This window comes from Aulonocara sp. 'chitande type north' Nkhata Bay, linkage group LG13 (assembly GCF_057382095.1).
Source record: "Aulonocara sp. 'chitande type north' Nkhata Bay isolate Kocher_YH1m ecotype deep benthic linkage group LG13, A_spYH_male_GT1.1, whole genome shotgun sequence".
In the NCBI taxonomy this organism is placed as follows: Eukaryota; Metazoa; Chordata; class Actinopteri; order Cichliformes; family Cichlidae; genus Aulonocara; species Aulonocara sp. 'chitande type north' Nkhata Bay.
This window is the reverse complement of record NC_141356.1, coordinates 9776214-9797481: the sequence shown is the minus strand read 5'-3', so window position 1 is coordinate 9797481 and position 21268 is coordinate 9776214. Positions and strand designations below refer to the sequence as shown.

The window sequence follows — 21268 nt, the reverse complement described above, 5'->3', positions numbered from 1 at the left end:
AATTTCAAGAAGTGTCTCAATCTTGAGTAAAGTAAAACACATTCTGGACCACAAATCACTCCACATTCTCTATTGTTCCCTGATTGCACCGTATTTGAATTACTGTGCAGAGGTTTGGGGCAATACTTACAAATGTTCGCTATCATCAATCTTTATATTACAAAAAAGGGCCATAAGGATAATCCATAAAACTGGTTACAGAGATCATACAAATCCACTATTCTTAAAATCAAAAATTCTAAAATTCACAGATCTGGTTCATTTTCTCACAGCACAAATTATATATAAAGCAATAAATAACCTGCTTCCTGACAATATTCTAAAAATGTTTTCTAAAAGGGAACGGGGATACAATTTGAGGGGGGAATTAAATTTAAAACATCCTCGTATCCGTACAACATTAAAAAGTTTTTGCATCTCTGTGTGTGGAGTGAAGCTGTGGAACAGACTAAGTAAAGATATGAAGCAATGTCCAAGCATGGCGCAGTTTAAAAAGCGGTTTAAGGATATGGTTTTTACAGGGTACAGGGAAAAGGTAGAGATTTGATAGGGTGTTCTTGTCTAATATTTTCATGTGTGTGCGCATGCACGGGTTTGTTGGTATGGGTATATATGTATGTGTATATGTATGTATGTATGTATGTATGTATGTATGTATATATATATATGTGTATATATATGTATGTATATATATATATATATATGTGTGTATGTGTGTGTATGTATGTATATATATATATATATATATATATGTATATATATATATATATTAAATATATATAAAATTGTAGGTTGTGTATCCTTCAGGTGTTAATGGGGTTATTGAAAATGTGTATATGTGCGTATGTGTGTATATACGTAGGTATGGATAGATAGAAACATATATGTGTATATATTAAAAAAAAAAAAAAAAAAAAATTACACATAACATATAATGTAATTACAAGGAGGTATTTCTGTAGTCTATTGATACTAGATAGTGGAAAAGGGGTGGGATTAAATAAGCTTATGCTTCTTCCTGCTCCTTTTTGAACATGGACGTTATTTGGAGTTGTGGTTGCTCGTTTTCCTTTTGTTTGCTTTGTTCATTTGTCTCTTTTAATTCTATTTTTTTTATACTTTTTCAACATGTTCAAAATAAAGATTCAATCAATCAATCAATCAATTACTATTGCGTTACTTATCATTTATCATTATCATTTCATCAAAGCATTTACTGAAGCTGGTGAAAGCATTTATTGAAGATGTTCTCACAGAAGAGAACATCTGTGATTATGTAGAAAGTGTCACATCACTCATAACTGTCTAGTTCTTTACAGCAGGGTGTTGAGACAACGCCGGTCTCTGCGATTCTTTTGGTCCTGGTAGAGATCACGCTGAGATGTTTCCATGTTTTACACAATCCTTTTATTACCCATTATTCTTACAGATGCATCTGGAGATCAGCACACTGCATTCTTATGCAGTCCTATGCTAAATGCTGATCTAAAGAACTCCACACAACAGTTACAGTTATAACCTCTGGTCTCCTCCCCCCTACAGTAAACACCCCCATAATGGAAATACACTAGTACAGTGGCCAAGGGTACTGACCCCCTGACCCCCATCTCCTTTTATGGTAGTATGGAGCTTGATTTTTCAAGATGAGGAAGGGAAGCTGCAAAACAATTCAGCCAAAACGCAGGCTGGGTGTTTCTAATGATGTTAACCTACAATTTTCTTCCAACTGCTGCTCGTGGTGAATTGATCCAGGTCCATTTCCCCACCTGCAAGTGACACACTGAGACAACTTGATCATTCACTGTCCTGGTCCGGAGTCTGTGGACTCCGTGTTTATGTTTAAGTTTATTAACATTCTGTGGTTTTGTTTATTTTGGGTTGGTTGTGATTATCACTAGTGTTTGTGTCCTCTTTGCCCTCCTGTTCCACGTTTCAAGTTCCTATGTTCTGTCACCCCAGTCAGTGTTAAGTTTGCATCTGTGTTAGAGTTCAGTTGGTGTGTTTCCTGCTTTATTTTGAAGGTCCGTGTCTGTTTTCAGTGTTTCTAATTTCACTTCCCCTTGTGTCGTAATGTCCAATTAATTCCAGTCGTGTCTCTCTCCTGTCTTAAAAACCCCGAAAGTAAGATTTTAGTTGTTCTTGACTGAGAAAAACAAAACTCTCTTCATATTATTATTACTTATTTTCATCAACCACACTCCTATTCTGTTTTTCTTTTGTGTCCACTGCGGGGAGCTGGTGACCTGCAGCATCACCCGCTCCCCCCAGTTGGAGACAATTCCCTTCTCACACTTCCACACTCTTTTTTTGTTTTGTTTTCGTTACTTTTTCTTTTTCATTTTTACCCCCCCCCCTTTTTTTACCCCATTGTTTTAAACCCACACATTAACCTCTTAACTCACTTCTCCAACCTCTCTTTTCTTTTCTCTCCAACTGCTCTCATCTAGTTCTAGATTAAATTCTCCATCCATACTTGATCACCTTTAAATCTCAGTTAATTTTTGTTATTTATTTATCATTACCATATCACTAATCTACTGTTTATTTTATTTATTTATTTATTTTAGTTCATCTTCTCTTCTCTTATTTTATTACTATTATTGTTTCACCAATAATCCCCTGTAATCCGCTCTGTCTCCCCTTTTGCCCTTCAAAGGAGCACACACACACCTCCATTTTGCTCCTCACCTCCATTTTCCCCCTCAGGGCACTTACACACACCTCCTCCATTTTGGTCCTCAGGTAGCTTACACACACACATCTTTCCTTTGTCCTCAAAGGAGCACCCCCCTCCCCACACACACACACACCTACACACCTGTTGTTCTTCAAATTCAGCCACATGCTACTGTCTGCACATGTCCACAATCACACTTTGCAAACCTAAGTTTTCTTACAACACAAACTCACAACAAAGTAGAATTTAGGGAGGACTATTTAACCAATCTACTCCCTCGGCCTCAAACCGTTTTAGTAGAATTCGGGGGTCCGGAATTTCCCAGGCCTCAAACCTAGTTCCAGAAACGCCATCTGAGCCTATGAATTAGTCAACTCATAGGAGGGGCAGCCACATCCAAGGACAATGGAATTTAGAAAGTCCTGCTTTCCGGGACTCCAACCCTTACTTTTAGAGAAACCAGCTCTCTTCTACACACAACTCTTATCTAAATTTATGGACTTCTGCATTCAGGACACCTTTGGGTGAAATTTATCTTAATTTCCAATATGCAGATTTGATTAAACAGGTTCTGCTTACCTTGTTTTTTGCCGGCAATAACCTCAGTGTCCATTCCGCTTCAGCCAAGGTCCAAATGGAGATCAACTACCAAGATCCGGGTCACGGCACCAAATTGTTGAGACAACGCTGGTCTCTGCCATTCTTTTAGTCCTGGTAGAGATCACGCTGAGATGTTTCCATGTTTTACACAATCCTTTTATTACCCATTATTCTTACAGATGCATCTGGAGATCAGCACACTGCATTCTTATGCAGTCCTAAAGGCTGATCTAAAGAACTCCACACAACAGTTACAGTTATAACCTCTGGTCTCCTCCCCCCTACAGTAAACACCCCCACAATGGAAATACACTAGTACAGTGGCCAAAGGTGCTGACACCTTGACCCCCATCTCCTTCTATGGTAGTGCCCGTTTACCCTTTGTCTGCTCCTCACCCTCAGTAACTCTTTCTACTGTCCTGGGGGTGGGGGTTGATTGTCCTCCTGCCCTGTACCTCAGTTCTTTGTTCCAATCCCAGGCCTTTTTTTTCCCTATTTTGTATTCTTACACTCATTAACCGCAATATTATAATGTTGCAAGCAATCACAAACTATATTCTCTTTAACTTTGATGTACATGTTAATTTTATGAATACATTTAAAAGTTGCTTCGTCTGATTTATTTCAATCCGTGTGTTTTGAGGAGAGCATACAAATCTCGACAGGTACAACACCTGTAGGTGCTCATTTTCAGTTTCGTTTGTTATAAAATGTGAAAATCCGCGTAGGCTATGTGAAAACGAAACCTATACATACACAAGCTAGCTGACTCAAAATCACTAATTGTCTGTCCTGAATCAGTCTTATTAGGTAATGTTCAAATAATTTTACCATTCCAGTGTTTTCAGTGTGGGAGAAAGTACTCAGGGCCTTCAAGTTACACACTATGAAAGGCAGCAACAAGTTTAATATTCAGAAACCTAAAGTATGTATCAGCAGCAGAATGGAGCTAAAAATAAATGTTTGTTTCAGTTCTATGAAGCTTTGAGTATTTTGGATTAGTAGCACTGCTGTGTTTGTTGCATCATATTACTGTAATTGTTTATATGCTTTATATATTCTGAGGTAAGTTGATCTATAGTGTTACATCATATTCTATAAGGATGTTATGTGTTTGTATACTTTCTGCCCAGTTTGACCCATTTAGCAGAAGTCAGCCTGTTTAAGGCTCTGATATCTATTCTTTATGACTTAAAGCAGTTATGACATGGTGTGATTTTCTCACCCAATAAAGGAATATTCAATATTTTCTCTTCATTTTATCAGACACAGTTATCACAGCTTGTACATTTTATTTTTACACATATATGTAAGCATTGAGCCAAATGTAATAATGCCAACAAATTAAACGAACAATATTTGTCTGTTATATATGATACATCTATATATACACTGTCAAAAATATTTGTCTTTGAGTGAAGATTTAAGGTGATAGGAAATATAAATAAATGCAATTTGAATCTTTACTGAAGCTCAGTATTTGACACAGAGTTCAAGTTCACTGCTGTAATAACTAATAATGATTACTATAATATTGGCCATATTATATTTACATTACCAAAGTGAGATGACCTTAGTCTCATGAACAACATTAGCTAATTGTTATTTACTAACTAATCTTATATGACTGTTCAGTACAGAAATGAAGCCCAACAATCATGTTTTTACAGTCCTGTGGTCTCAGCCTCAGATACTCAACAAATCAAAGTGATGCCATGACAAAAATGAATGAACAAAAAAACATTTTTTGTCCTTCATTTCTGTCAAACAATGCTGTATGAAACGTTACTCATGGTTAGTATGGTTGTTAGGCAACCTGAGCAGCGCAACGAAGGCTAGACCGTCCCATTTCACAAGCCTCTCACCAGAGGTGGGACCAAGTCATTGTTTTGCAAGTCTCAAGTAAGTCTTAAGTCTTTATCCTCAAGTCACAAGTCAAGTCTCAAGTAATGTCAGGCAAGTCAGAGTCGAGTCTTAAGTCACTGGTGTAAAAGTCCGAGTAAAGTCACAAGTCTGAAATTTTGAATTTCAAGTCCTTTCGAGTCTTTAAAAAAAAAACGAAAAAATAATGTTGCAGTTATGCTAAATGTAAATATTAGACCATGTAATTTTTAAATCTGTGTTTTCCTCAACACATGACGAAATAGTGAACGTAGAAAATATACACAAATTGTGAAATTGCACCTCTTTAAAATGCAGCTCAATTAAACCTAGCTCCAAGAATAATTTTCACCGACGGTTCTGAGATAAGCTGCATGTTATTCTTGGATGCGGTTGTAGGACCGGCTTTAAAATCGCATGACAAAAATATCATACACATTTAAAAAACTGCATCACCAACGTAGCCTGGACAACATTTGCTAGTTAGATGAAGTCAGCTATCTCATCGTAGCATATTTATATGCATATTTATAATTATACGCTTCTTGGAGTGAGCGCATACACTCATGAAAGTTTAGTAACTTCCAGTCACTGCAACAAGCCCAGGTACAGTTTACCGACGGATGGGTACAGGACCTTGAAATGCACCGTGTAGAACGAAAGACCATCGTACGTATCATAAGTTTACCAGTCTCACAAATCGTCATCATAAATACACATTCGTTAACCGTTTATTAATATAACCTTTGAGCTCAATGGTAATTAATTAGCAGTGGAAATAATTTCTGGTACGCGTTACAGAAATGTAGCAGTGACAATAATACTGTATGCTGTAATCGTACTGGGCAATTGGTGATACAAAAAACTGTTTTATCCTGTGAATAAAAGTATATGTTTTTGTCAATGTGCCATAATAACAGAAGCGAAACACAATATTGTGTCAGGACAATTCACTATTTATGCACAATAAATAAAGGAGCATAGCGCGACAATTTCTGTTCAGCGCCAGACTTGCTTGTAACCTATATCACCAATTATGTTAAGAAAAATGACGCATTAACTACTACAGCAGACTGACCTTTGTGGAAATGCTTGGAGCAGACTAACCTGTGAGCTGGAGTGTTCTGGGACGTTATAATTGGTCTTTGAATGGCTGCAATCCAGGCCATCCGTCGCCTCTTTGTTACTTCGGAAACATGGCTCGAACAATTTCTCTTCAACGACGTAATCCGATAACAACCGATCTCTTTACCCGTCGGCTTCCCGTGGCTGTCATGCGACCAGCTATTGCAGTTAATAATACAACAGCTTCTTGACATTTTTGTGTTTCTTTTTATCGCTGTGTAACTGATTTCAATTGAAAGCCTGCGTACGCTAGTACCTCTTGCCACGAGTTCCCAGAATCCTTTGCGGTTTTACCCCTGAATGACGTCACATTTTCAATCTCTATATAATATGCATGTTAAATTTTATATTTGGGGTAAAATATCAAGTCTTTTCAAGTAAACCGGTTCAAGTCCAATTCAAGTCCCAGGTCATTGGTGTAAAAGTCCAAGTCAAGTCACAAGTCTTAGAACATTTTTTCAAGTCAAGTCTAAAGTCATAAAATTAATGACTCGAGTCTGACTCGAGTCCAAGTCATGTGACTCGAGTCCACACCTCTGCCTCTCACTTCCGCACTTCCTGGTACACGCCGTAACTAGTACATGAACTGCGCTTACTCCAGAGCGTGAAGTCGCTGGATTGGGACACAGCCTTTGTGAAGAAACTGTAAGTTTGCTTTTTTCCTCCTTTAACAGTTTGACTCTTTGCTTCTGTGATGTCTGGACCAGATGTTCAGCTCTTAGTTCAGGATAAACTTTGATCACTGTTGTGTTTGAAGACAAATCCACATGATTATAAATTATTGATTGATTTGAATCAAACAGTTTTATTTTATTCGCGTGTTTGATTGATTACTTCATAAACAAACGGTGCCTTTTTATTTCTTGGAACGAAAACATTGTCTCACTATTAAATCACATACATCAGTGTCCAACTGTTTTCTGTCAGGCCTTTCAAAATAAAATGACATAAACGTTAGTTGTAATGTATTTGATTGCAATCGGGTTATAAATCATTGTGTTCCTGTTTGATTTGCATCAAAGAATCAGCCAACAAACTGGAGTAATAGCCTCTGAAAATCTGAAAACAAAGACAAAGTTGCTCCACACTGATAGGCCCAGATGAGGCACATCCTCATTTTTCAGGTGTGAGTCAGACAGTCAGACAGTTGAAACCATATCAACAACAATCTTTATTTATAGAGCACATTTAAAAACCAGCGGTATACCAAAGTGCTTAACATAAGAGACAGAGAAGTAACACGAGTATTATAAGGCCTTAGCAAAGTATCAAATATACTCACAGGTCAATGCCACTAATACACAGGGGTAATATAAAATGCATATCAAATAAAAACATAATTAAAGCGAAAGCCATAAAATATATATATATATATATATATAAGGAAAAATAGAGTAAGTCTAAGAGTCAGGTGCGAGCATTAACAAGCAGGAAAGGTGAGATTAAACAAATAGGTTTTTAACCGTGATTTAAAAGATTGGATGGAATCGGATGCCCAGATCACAATCGGAAGGTTATTCCACAACTCTGGTGCAGCCAGGGCAAACGCCCGGTCACCTCTAGACTTCAGCCGAGATCTAGGCTGCACCGAGAGTAACTGAGTAGATGATCTTAATGCTCTGGCAGGAACATACGATTTAAGGAGTTCCTTAAGGTAGCTCGGTGCTGTGTTGTTGGTAATTTTTAAACGTAAGCAGCAGTATTTTAAATTGGATGCGGTATTTATGTCAAAACAACTTAGCTCTTATCATGTTCCTGAACCTCCTAAGCTGGCTCTCTGAGAGGGTGCTCAGGTTTTTTGAGAATACCAACACAGAGTGGAAAAATCCTCTCACTCCCTCTTCTCCCAGCTGGCTGGGTCACTTAAATACTCAGCACCAATCCATCTGTCAATCTCCTGCATCCTCCCCTCACTCGTAAACAAGACTTGAGATACTTAAATTCCTCCACTTGGGTAGTAACTCATTGGGTATTCCACCATTTTGGGTGCTGAATCTCATTTCCATTACAAATGAGAGGTGAAGGCCACCACCTGATGAAGCCAACAGAACCACACTAACTGTGAAAAGCAGAGATGACATTCTGAGACCACCCAAGCGGAAACCTTCTGCCACTTGGCTACACCTAGAAATTCTGTCTATAAAAATTAAGAAGAGAATCAGTGACATAGGGCAACACTGATGGAGTCAATCACCCACTGGGAAATAGTCTGACTTTTTGCCAGCAATGCGGCAAAAAGGCCACAAAACACATGTAGACTGGTTGGTGAAACTCACATGCACCTAAGTATCCTTGAGAGAATAAAGAGCTGGTCCAGTGACTGGGACGAAAACTCCGTCTTTCCTCCTGTATCCACAGTCAACTGATACTCTCTTGTTCTTTCAGATGAAAATGCCCTCTCGTTTTTTACAGATAAATGATGGCGACGTCTGTTCCATCACAACTCCTGGAAATGCTGGAGAATCTGGGAGAGGGAGAGCTGAAAAGTTTCCACTTTTACCTGCAGAATGAATCTGTAGATGGTCTCCCAACCATCAGAAAGTGTCGTTTGGAGAATGCAGACAGGATAAAAACAGTAGATGTGATGATACAGAGTTATTCAGATGATGCACTGAAGGTGGCAAGGTCGATAATTATGATGATAAATGGTAAGTGAAAAAAAGACATGAAAACAACAAAATAAACACAGGTTTATTTTAATAAGCATGTTGAGAGTCAGGTTGTGTCAGTTTATGTTTTTAAATTTCTCACGTTTCTCCTGAATTAGAGGAAATGTCCTAAAGGTTTTTTTGTTTGTTTTTTGTTTAAGCCATGCAGGTTATTTCTAGTTTTATTTATTTTTCACCAATCCCAGTTACTCCCTTAATAAATAGCATGCCATTAATTTGTTAATTGTCCAGCCAAACTTTTAATACATTAAATAATAACATTTCTAAAAAGATTATCCTGTTATCCCTGTTTTACCTTCACCTCTCCAAAAACTGCATCAAGAAATTCACACTTTTGATTTCTGATATCTAAGAAATTCATCTTGCTTTTAATTTCATTTTCATAAACTGACTTTCTTAGAAAACATGCTATACCCAATGTTATGTTTTTACTTTGTCTACTTTTTATTATTGAGCTTAAATAAAGTTATAAAACAGTTAGTTCAGTGGTTCTTAACCTGGGTTCGATCGAACCCTAGGGGTTCAGTGACTCAGTCTCAGGGGTTCGGCAGAGCCTCCGCCATGACATACATGGCTCATTTTGTGCACCAGTAAAAAAAATCACATTTTATTTTTAACTAAAGAGGGGTTCAGTGAATGCGCATATGAAGCTGGTGGGGTTCGGTACCTCCAACAAGGTTAAGAACCACTGAGTTAGTTACTACTGCAGTTCTCTGTGCTGTACATAGTTAGCAATTCAATTGAAATACCTTTTTTAGGTGTTGCCCACTGACTCAATATTTTTCTTTCTATTTTCTTTTTAAATTTAAAAATTAAGGAAGGGTGCTGAATAGTGGTCAGGGCAGCAAAGTAACCCAGAAACGGTAAGTAAAGTTCAAAAATCCATTTTCTCTGTCACTCAATAAACTTCTCAGATGCAGACGTGGACAAAATCGTTGGTACCCTTCAGTCAAAGAAAGAAAAACTCATAATGGTCACAGAAATACCTTTAATCTGACAAAAGTAATAATAAATAAAAATTCTATAAATCTTAGCCAATGAAAGTCAGACATTGCTTTTCAACCATGCTTCAACTGAATTTGACAGGTACAACACCTGTACGTGCTCACTTTCAGTTTCATTTGTTATAAAATGTGAAAATCCGCGTAGGCTACGTGAAAACGAAACCTATACATACTCAAGCTAGCTGACTCAAAAGCAGTCACAGAGACAGGGAGGAAGAAGAAGACAAAATTTAATCTTGGGTGGTGAAGCGTTTTTGAGCCTTAACATGTGGAAATACATAAAGACTCAGCAGGGATGAACCGTTTCTGAGCAGACACGATATTTGTGCACCGCCAATTTAAGTTTGCCGATGCAAAGATTTTTCACTAGAAGTGACCAGAAAGGACAGTATGAGTAAATCAAATGAGTAAATCAGAGGGACAGGGCAAGGTTGAGATGGTTTGGACATGTACAGAGGAGGAGGATAGTGGATCTACAGTGGCTTGCAAAAGTATTCGCCCCCCTTGAACTTTTCCACATTTTGTCATATTACAGCCACAAACATGAATCAATTTTATTGGAATTCCATGTGAAAGACCAACACAAAGTGGTGCACACTTGAGAAGTGGAACGAAAATCATACAAGATTCCAAACATTTTTTACAAATAAATAACTGCAAAGTGGGGTGTGCGTAATTATTCAGCCCCCTTTGGTCTGAGTGCAGTCAGTTGCCCATAGACATTGCCTGATGAGTGCTAATGGCTAAATAGAGTGCGCCTGTGTTTAATCTAATGTCAGTACAAATACAGCTGCTCTGTGACGGCCTCAGAGGTTGTCTAAGAGAATAATAGGAGCAACAACACCATGAAGTCCAAAGAACACACCAGACAGGTCAGGGATAAAGTTATTGAGAAATTTAAAGCAGGCTTAGGCTACAAAAAGATTTCCCAAGCCTTGAACGTCCCACGGAGTACTGTTCAGGTGATCATTCAGAAATGGAAGGAGTATGGCACAACTGTAAACCTACCAAGACAAGGCCGTCCACCTAAACTCACAGGCCGAACAAGGAGAGCGCTGATCAGAAATGCAGCCAAGAGGCCCATGGTGACTCTGGACAAGCTGCAAAGATCTACAGCTCAGGTGGGAAAGCCATTGTTAACAGAAAACCATAAGAAGTTCCGTTTGCAGTTTGCCACAAGCCATGTGGGGGACACAGCAAACATGTGGAAGAAGGTGCTCTGGTCAGATGAGACCAAAATGGAACCTTTTGCGCAAAATGCAAAACGCTATGTGTGGCGGAAAACTAACACTGCACATCGCTCTGAACACACCATCCCCACTGTCAAATATGGTGGTGGCAGCATCATGCTCTGGGGGTGCTTCTCTTCAGCAGGAACAGGGAAGCTGGTCAGAGTTGATGGGAAGATGGATGGAGCCAAATACAGGGCAATCTTGGAAGAAAACCTCTTGGAGTCTGAAAAAGACTTGAGACTGGGGTGGAGGTTCACCTTCCAGCAGGACAACGACCCTAAACATAAAGCCAGGGCAACAATGGAATGGTTTAAAACAAAACATATCCATGTGTTAGACTGGCCCAGTCAAAGTCCAGATCTAAATCCAATTGAGAATCCCTGGCAAGATCTGAAAACTGCTGTTCACAAACACTGTCCATCTAATCTGACTGAGCTGGAGCTGTTTTGCAAAGAAGAATGGGCAAGGATTTCAGTCTCTGGATGTGCAAAGCTGGTAGAGACAGACCCTAAAGGACTGGCAGCTGTGACTGCAGCAAAAGGTGGTTCTACAAAGTATTGACTCAGGGGGCTGAATAATTACGCACACCCCACTTTTCAGTTATTTGAAAATTTGAAAGTTATTTGTAAAAAATGTTTGGAATTATGATAAATTCGTTCCACTTCTCATGTGTACACCACTTTGTATTGATCTTTCACATGGAATTCCAATAAAACTGATTCATGTTTGTGGCTGTAATGTGACAAAAAGTTGGAAAGTTCAAGGGGGCCGAATACTTTTGCAAGCCACTGTACTGTACAACAGATGTTAAAGATCGAATTGACAGGCAGGAGGAAAACAGGAAGACCATAGAGAAGATTCATGGATGTAATGAGGGGCGACATGCAGAGGGTTGGTGTGATAGAAGAAGATGTTTCTGACAGGGGAAGATGGAGGCAGCCGATCTACTGTAGTGAGGGCAGCCAAAAGAAAAAAAACATTTATGCAATCGAGATTCAGTTTTTCACACAACTAGATATATTGCTTCCCAAAGGCTGAAACTTGCAGAAGAACACCTCTGGGACATTATGTTTCAGTGGATCTGTTACCACCAGGTTGCGCCTCAAACTGTCCAGGAGCTCAGAGATCTGGTGACCTAGTCCACATGTGAGAGGAGAGCCCAGAGGACACCAGCCGTTGTATCATTAGGAGCATGATGTTGTTCGTGCATAAGAGCATACAAACTACTGAGTTCCATTTTGAGTCGCTGCAGTGAAACTTCAGTAAGTTCACTGGCGTGCTGCATTATTTTTTCACTTAAATTTTCTGCATATCTATGAATTCAGCTCATCAAATGATGTGGCATCCTCTCGTTCTTAACACCTTGCCCAGCCCACATCAGTATAAATATGCAGCATGTTTTTTCCCCTTTCAGACCTGGTGTATTTTCAAATTGTTCCTATACTTTATTTGAGCAGTATATAACAAAGCTCTCATGTCTTTACAGATTCAACCCGAGTCCAGTCACAGATGGTAAAGCCTACCCCAGTGGTGAGGGGAAGACCAAGAAGGAAGCAAAGCAAAATGCAGCAAAAAATGCTCTGGAAAGCGTGTCTAAGCTTGGTCATCGGGATTCAGTGGAATCTGTAAGATAATGTTCATTTTTGCTCGAGAGAAATGAAAACCCAACCTGGGGCAATTGTCTCTCTGATGCATTTCTTGTTTTCTTGACAGAGAAACAATGCAGCTTCAGTTCAGATGGTTCTTAGCTTTACAGAGACAGATTTCAAAGGCCTTGTTAACCACTATTGTCAGAAAACCAAACGTTCCTATTCATATGTTGAAGTGAAGAAAGATGGCCCGTCTCACGTTCCTCAGTGAGTATACACCAAACTCTGTCCTTTCAGTTGAATCTTCAGACACCAACACCGGACTGATGTTCAACAATATTAAACTGTCAATGTAATGATCTAAAACATTCCCATTTTTTCACAACACAGTTTTTTCTACAAATTAATAATTGACGACAAGGAATATCCTGTGGGTGAAGGGAATAGCATCAAGGAAGCCCAACAGAAAGCAGCAGAGTTAGCCTGCTCTGCTCTTCAGGAACAGCCAGACTGGGACATCAAGGTATTTTCATATATTTCATCTTAATTAAATGCTTCCCTTTGGAGGAAATATGCATAAAATAAAGGATTTTGCTGTGTGTTTTAGGTGTCCATCAGGCCAACAGCATCGGAAGATGGTGCTCCACCTGAATCATTAGCCTCATCAGTTACACAGTAAGGCACTTACTGACACCAGCACTATATTATAACTATATAAAATGAGCATAGCATGCTAACAATGCCCCTCTTCTTCTCCCTAAGGGAGTCCATTGAGTCCTCATTGCAGGGCCTGACTATAGACCAGGTTTGTCATTTCTCATAATATTTAGTAAAAACTATGATACTGAAAGATTAAACGACATTTATAAAAGCCTACTAAATTTAAAAAAAAAAAAAAAGCAATGCAACACTAGTGAGTATCATTAATCTTCTCTCATAAGTGGAAAGATGCGAAGTTGGTGTTATATTCAGAGTCAGGACTTTTCCACATTTAAAATCTATAAAATATCTTCACTTTATTCCCTAACAATGCTGTTGAAAATGAGAGCAATGAAAACAATACAAGGAACACATCAACCGAGTCAAGGTATGAAAAGCCTTTGGTGCAAGGCTTTAATATAAATGATGTACAATCATGTGCAAGACACTGCTTTTCACCTTCATGCCTAAACAACTTTGTATTTGCCTGCAGATTTTTATCAGACTTCAACTCTATAGAGCATCTCTTGCTGCAATACTAGGCCGGATTGTTAACTTTACTCCTGTTGTAGGTCTCATCATTGTTGCTGATGTGACCTACCACAGTTGTGTCATCTGCAAATTTGATGAATAGGTTGGATCTATGTGATGGTGTGCAGTCGTGCATCAGCAGAGTGAAGAGAAGGGGGCTCACCACACATCCTTAAGGAACCCCAGTGTTCAGTGTTTTAGTGCTGGAAGTGTTGCTGCCGACCCGTACTGTCTGCTGTCTTCCTGTCAGGAAACCCAGCAGCCAGTTACACAGCGAGGTGGTGATGCCCAGCAGATCCAGTTTGTGAATGAATTTATGGGGAATGGTCGTGTTGAATGCTGAACTGAAGTCTATGAACAGCATTGTAATGTATGAGTCTTTAGTGTCCAGATGTGTGAGGGCTGAGTGAAGGGCAGATGAAATTGCATCATCGGTCGAGCGGTTTGACCGGTATGCGAACTGGTATGGATCCAGGTTGGGGGGAAGAGAGGTCTTGATTTGATGCATGAGTAACCTTTCAAAGCACTTCATAATGATGGAGGTGAGTGCGACAGGATGGTAGTCATTAAAGACAACTTCTTTGGTACAGGAATGATGGTGGAGGCTTTGAGGCAACCACAACCTGGCTCAGTGATGTACTAAAGATGTCTGTGAAGACATCTGTGAGATCCACAGCGCAGTCTCTCAGTGCTTGTCCAGAGATGTTACCAGGACCAGGGGCTTTGTGGGTATTGATCCCGAGAAGGGATCTCCTCATACTGTCTGGGGATAGTGTCACCACCCAGTTGTTGGAGGGGGGAGTCTTCTGTGCAGGGGCGGAGAGAGAGTCTTCTGCGCAGGGGTGTAGCTCTGTGCCTCAAAGTGAGCGAAGAATTGGTTTAGTTTTGCCTAACTAGAACATGCTTGAGAGAAATGAAAAACCAACCTGGGGCAATTGTCTCTCTGATGTATTTCTTGGTATCTTGACAGAGAAACAATGCAGCAGAAGCTTCAGTTCAGACGGTTCCTAGCTCTGAGGACACCAGCTTTACAGAGACAGATTTCAAAAGTCTTGTCAACCGCTATTGTCAGAAAACCAAACGTTCCCATTCATATGTTGAAGTGAAGAAAGATGGCCCGTCTCACGTTCCTCAGTGAGTATACGCCAAACTCTGTCCTTTCAGTTGAATCTTCAGACACCAACACCGGACTGATGTTCAACAATATTAAACTGTCAATGTAATGATCTAAAACATTCCCATTTTTTCACAACACAGTTTTTTCTACAAATTAAAAATTGACGACAAGGAATATCCTGTGGGTGAAGGGAATAGCATCAAGGAAGCCCAACAGAAAGCAGCAGAGTTAGCCTGCTCTGCTCTTCAGGAACAGCCAGACTGGGACATCAAGGTATTTTCATATATTTCATCTTAATTAAATGCTTCCCTTTGGAGGAAATATGCATAAAATAAAGGATTTTGCTGTGTGTTTTAGGTGTCCATCAGGCCAACAGCATCGGAAGATGGTGCTCCACCTGAATCATTAGCCTCATCAGTTACACAGTAAGGCACTTACTGACACCAGCACTATATTATAACTATATAAAATGAGCATAGCATGCTAACAATGCCCCTCTTCTTCTCCCTAAGGGAGTCCATTGAGTCCTCATTGCAGGGCCTGACTATAGACCAGGTTTGTCATTTCTCATAATATTTAGTAAAAACTATGATACTGAAAGATTAAACGACATTTATAAAAGCCTACTAAATTTAAAAAAAAAAAAAAGCAATGCAACACTAGTGAGTATCATTAATCTTCTCTCATAAGTGGAAAGATGCGAAGTTGGTGTTATATTCAGAGTCAGGACTTTTCCACATTTAAAATCTATAAAATATCTTCACTTTATTCCCTAACAATGCTGTTGAAAATGAGAGCATTGAAAACAATACAAGGAACACATCAACCGAGTCAAGGTATGAAAAGCCTTTGGTGCAAGGCTTTAATATAAATGATGTACAATCATGTGCAAGACACTGCTTTTCACCTTCATGCCTAAACAACTTTGTATTTGCCTGCAGATTTTTATCAGACTTCAACTCTATAGAGCATCTCTTGCTGCAATACTAGGCCGGATTGTTAACTTTACTCCTGTTGTAGGTCTCATCATTGTTGCTGATGTGACCTACCACAGTTGTGTCATCTGCAAATTTGATGAATAGGTTGGATCTATGTGATGGTGTGCAGTCGTGCATCAGCAGAGTGAAGAGAAGGGGGCTCACCACACATCCTTAAGGAACCCCAGTGTTCAGTGTTTTAGTGCTGGAAGTGTTGCTGCCGACCCGTACTGTCTGCTGTCTTCCTGTCAGGAAACCCAGCAGCCAGTTACACAGCGAGGTGGTGATGCCCAGCAGATCCAGTTTGTGAATGAGTTTATGGGGAATGGTCGTGTTGAATGCTGAACTGAAGTCTATGAACAGCATTGTAATGTATGAGTCTTTAGTGTCCAGATGTGTGAGGGCTGAGTGAAGGGCAGATGAAATTGCATCATCGGTCGAGCGGTTTGACCGGTATGCGAACTGGTATGGATCCAGGTTGGGGGGAAGAGAGGTCTTGATTTGATGCATGAGTAACCTTTCAAAGCACTTCATAATGATGGAGGTGAGTGCGACAGGATGGTAGTCGTTAAAGACAACTTCTTTGGTACAGGAATGATGGTGGAGGCTTTGAGGCAACCACAACCTGGCTCAGTGATGTATTAAAGACATCTGTGAGATCCACAGCGCAGTCTCTCAGTGCTTGTCCAGGGATGTTACCAGGACCAGGGGCTTTGTGGGTACTGATCCCGAGAAGGGATCTCCTCATACTGTCTGGGGATAGTGTCACCACCCAGTTGTTGGAGGGGGGAGTCTTCTGTGCAGGGGCGGAGAGAGAGTCTTCTGCGCAGGGGTGTAGCTCTGTGCCTCAAAGTGAGCGAAGAATTGGTTTAGTTTTGCCTAACTAGAACATGTTTGAGAGAAATGAAAAACCAACCTGGGGCAATTGTCTCTCTGATGTATTTCTTGGTATCTTGACAGAGAAACAATGCAGCAGAAGCTTCAGTTCAGACGGTTCCTAGCTCTGAGGACACCAGCTTTACAGAGACAGATTTCAAAAGTCTTGTCAACCGCTATTGTCAGAAAACCAAACGTTCCCATTCATATGTTGAAGTGAAGAAAGATGGCCCGTCTCACGTTCCTCAGTGAGTATACGTCAAACTCTGTCCTTTCAGTTGAATCTTCAGACACCAACACCGGACTGATGTTCAACAATATTAAACTGTCAATGTAATGATCTAAAACATTCCCATTTTTTCACAACACAGTTTTTTCTACAAATTAAAAATTGACGACAAGGAATATCCTGTGGGTGAAGGGAATAGCATCAAGGAAGCCCAACAGAAAGCAGCAGAGTTAGCCTGCTCTGCTCTTCAGGAACAGCCAGACTGGGACATCAAGGTATTTTCATATATTTCATCTTAATTAAATGCTTCCCTTTGGAGGAAATATGCATAAAATAAAGGATTTTGCTGTGTGTTTTAGGTGTCCATCAGGCCAACAGCATCGGAAGATGGTGCTCCACCTGAATCATTAGCCTCATCAGTTACACAGTAAGGCACTTACTGACACCAGCACTATATTATAACTATATAAAATGAGCATAGCATGCTAACAATGCCCCTCTTCTTCTCCCTAAGGGAGTCCATTGAGTCCTCATTGCAGGGCCTGACTATAGACCAGGTTTGTCATTTCTCATAATATTTAGTAAAAACTATGATACTGAAAGATTAAACGACATTTATAAAAGCCTACTAAATTTAAAAAAAAAAAAAAGCAATGCAACACTAGTGAGTATCATTAATCTTCTCTCATAAGTGGAAAGATGCGAAGTTGGTGTTATATTCAGAGTCAGGACTTTTCCACATTTAAAATCTATAAAATATCTTCACTTTATTCCCTAACAATGCTGTTGAAAATGAGAGCAATGAAAACAATACAAGGAACACATCAACCGAGTCAAGGTATGAAAAGCCTTTGGTGCAAGGCTTTAATATAAATGATGTACAATCATGTGCAAGACACTGCTTTTCACCTTCATGCCTAAACAACTTTGTATTTGCCTGCAGATTTTTATCAGACTTCAACTCTATAGAGCATCTCTTGTTGCAATACTAGGCCGGATTGTTAACTTTACTCCTGTTGTAGGTCTCATCATTGTTGCTGATGTGACCTACCACAGTTGTGTCATCTGCAAATTTGATGAATAGGTTGGATCTATGTGATGGTGTGCAGTCGTGCGTCAGCAGAGTGAAGAGAAGGGGGCTCACCACACATCCTTAAGGAACCCCAGTGTTCAGTGTTTTAGTGCTGGAAGTGTTGCTGCCGACCCGTACTGTCTGCTGTCTTCCTGTCAGGAAACCCAGCAGCCAGTTACACAGCGAGGTGGTGATGCCCAGCAGATCCAGTTTGTGAATGAGTTTATGGGGAATGGTCGTGTTGAATGCTGAACTGAAGTCTATGAACAGCATTGTAATGTATGAGTCTTTAGTGTCCAGATGTGTGAGGGCTGAGTGAAGGGCAGATGAAATTGCATCATCGGTCGAGCGGTTTGACCGGTATGCGAACTGGTATGGATCCAGGTTGGGGGGAAGAGAGGTCTTGATTTGATGCATGAGTAACCTTTCAAAGCACTTCATAATGATGGAGGTGAGTGCGACAGGATGGTAGTCGTTAAAGACAACTTCTTTGGTACAGGAATGATGGTGGAGGCTTTGAGGCAACCACAACCTGGCTCAGTGATGTATTAAAGATGTCTGTGAAGACATCTGTGAGATCCACAGCGCAGTCTCTCAGTGCTTGTCCAGAGATGTTACCAGGACCAGGGGCTTTGTGGGTATTGATCCCAAGAAGGGATCTCCTCATACTGTCTGGTGATAGTGTCACCACCCAGTTGTTGGAGGGGGGAGTCTTCTGTGCAGGGGCGGAGAGAGAGTCTTCTGCGCAGGGGTGTAGCTCTGTGCCTCAAAGTGAGCGAAGAATTGGTTTAGTTTTGCCTAACTAGAACATGTTTGAGAGAAATGAAAAACCAACCTGGGGCAATTGTCTCTCTGATGTATTTCTTGGTATCTTGACAGAGAAACAATGCAGCAGAAGCTTCAGATCAGACGGTTCCTAGCTCTGAGGACACCAGCTTTACAGAGACAGATTTCAAAAGTCTTGTCAACCGCTATTGTCAGAAAACCAAACGTTCCCATTCATATGTTGAAGTGAAGAAAGATGGCCCGTCTCACGTTCCTCAGTGAGTATACGCCAAACTCTGTCCTTTCAGTTGAATCTTCAGACACCAACACCGGACTGATGTTCAACAATATTAAACTGTCAATGTAATGATCTAAAACATTCCCATTTTTTCACAACACAGTTTTTTCTACAAATTAAAAATTGACGACAAGGAATATCCTGTGGGTGAAGGGAATAGCATCAAGGAAGCCCAACAGAAAGCAGCAGAGTTAGCCTGCTCTGCTCTTCAGGAACAGCCAGACTGGGACATCAAGGTATTTTCATATATTTCATCTTAATTAAATGCTTCCCTTTGGGTGAAATATGCATAAAATAAAGGATTTTGCTGTGTGTTTTAGGTGTCCATCAGGCCAACAGCATCGGAAGATGGTGCTCCACCTGAATCCTTAGCCTCATCAGTTACACAGTAAGCACTTACTGACACCAGCACTATATTATAACTATATAAAAATCCTTGCAGCACTGTGTACAGTGCAGGCTATGAAGTAATTGTATCATCTTTTTCTAGGAACAACAGTGAATCATCTTCACAAAACACCAGATTTGGCCTGACGTCAAAAGGCAGAGGTTCCTCGAAGAGTTTTCAGTGACTTTTACCAAAGAGGTAAATTACCATATTCATAACGTACTTAAATTTCGACAGGATGGTCATCAGCAGAGTAGTGCTAAAACTTAGATTAATTGGTTTACTCAGTTATAAAAGATCTTGTTTGATTGCTGAGTTGTCTGGACACAACATATGCATTTTTTAAAATATATTTATTATTTATCAGAGGTTTCACTGCACAAGACATTACACATACACTGTGTTTTTTCTTGTTTTTAAACAGAAGCAAATTATTAACTCATTGCTGTCTGAGAAACCAGAAGACCGACCTGATGCAAGTGCTGTAAAGGAAAAGCTTGAAGAGTGGACTCAGATATTCAGCACACAAAAAGCATCTCGCCAGGAAAATCAAACTGTCTGATAGTCACAAGAGAAAAGTTTCAAAAGTCACAGGAGCCTTTACAAATCTGTCTTGTTGCATCTGCTTAATGAAATGATTTGATGTACTGTGTAATATTATGTTGGGTAACTGTTAATGTGCAAAGTTAATATATGGAAGAGGTCACATCATGAATCCCGGCTATTTCAGGGAAGTTTGTATTGGATTTGGAAATGAAATGTGAAATCATGATTTTAAAATCGAACTATTCAAATCAGTTTCCCGGTGTAGGTCGTCACTTTGTAACTGTTGTTAACCTGCTGCTGTCCTGAGGAGGAGGAACTGTGATGCTACGTGTACTTCTGATGGATTCATGTTGAATGTCAGAGATAAAAAAGCACACTCCATGTGGCTCAATTTTAGAAACTTTCCTAAATGTTTTCAATCATTTTTAACCCATGAAATACAGTTTAAAATATTTTTCTTCCATTTTTTTCTTTTGTTTATTTTAATCTGATTGATTGCAATATCAGTCAGCTACGTGTGACTTGGAACAGCAGGAGAAAGGTCATTAATTCTGTACTAGAGGGTTGAAATAATAAAAAGGGTGTATAAGAAACTGAACTAGTAAATGTCTCTCATTTAGCTCTGATTTTTCTTGCAGAAGCACTTGGTATATAATAATTAGTGTTGGGCAAGTTACTTTGAAAAAGCACTTAATTATAGTTTCTAGTTCTTTTAAAAAGTAACCGAGTTAGTAACTGAGTTACAATATTCTAAAAGTAATTAATTACTTGAAAAGTAACTATTGCGTTACTTTAAAAAACGTTTAACCCTCTGAGGCCCAGGGTATAATTGGCCATTTTTAACTACTTTTGATTTTCCCTCCACATTTTACCTTTAAAAACTATTTACTTTGCCTTGTTTGGTATCATCCTTTCAGCACAACCTAACATGTCTGAATTTACGGTTATGTTTTCATTTTGACATACTGTATTAACTCAATTGATCTAAAATCA

At 39.6% G+C, this 21268-nt stretch overlaps 1 protein-coding gene across 3 annotated transcripts; it reads left to right on the top strand.

Annotated features, from left to right (window-relative positions):
* The first annotated feature begins 6845 nt into the window (after positions 1-6845).
* Positions 6846-20930, top strand: LOC147315664 (double-stranded RNA-specific adenosine deaminase-like). Of its 3 annotated transcripts, XM_086258623.1 has the most exons (21): positions 6846-6928; positions 8696-8931; positions 9770-9815; positions 12675-12813; positions 12902-13044; positions 13168-13300; positions 13385-13452; positions 13540-13582; positions 14978-15141; positions 15265-15397; positions 15482-15549; positions 15637-15679; positions 17062-17225; positions 17349-17481; positions 17566-17633; positions 17721-17763; positions 19158-19321; positions 19445-19577; positions 19662-19729; positions 19832-19927; positions 20154-20930. In XM_086258623.1, exons 2-20 carry the CDS (start codon positions 8700-8702, stop codon positions 19911-19913), a joined length of 2067 nt encoding a protein of 688 aa, XP_086114749.1. In that variant the 5' UTR covers positions 6846-6928; positions 8696-8699; the 3' UTR covers positions 19914-19927; positions 20154-20930. The 3 variants fall into 3 exon arrangements, with proteins under 3 accessions (XP_086114749.1, XP_086114750.1, XP_086114751.1); XM_086258624.1 differs by lacking the exons at positions 12902-13044; positions 13168-13300; XM_086258625.1 differs by lacking the exons at positions 17721-17763; positions 19662-19729; positions 19832-19927; positions 20154-20930 and having other exon boundaries at positions 19445-19576.
* Positions 20931-21268: the final 338 nt, after the last annotated feature.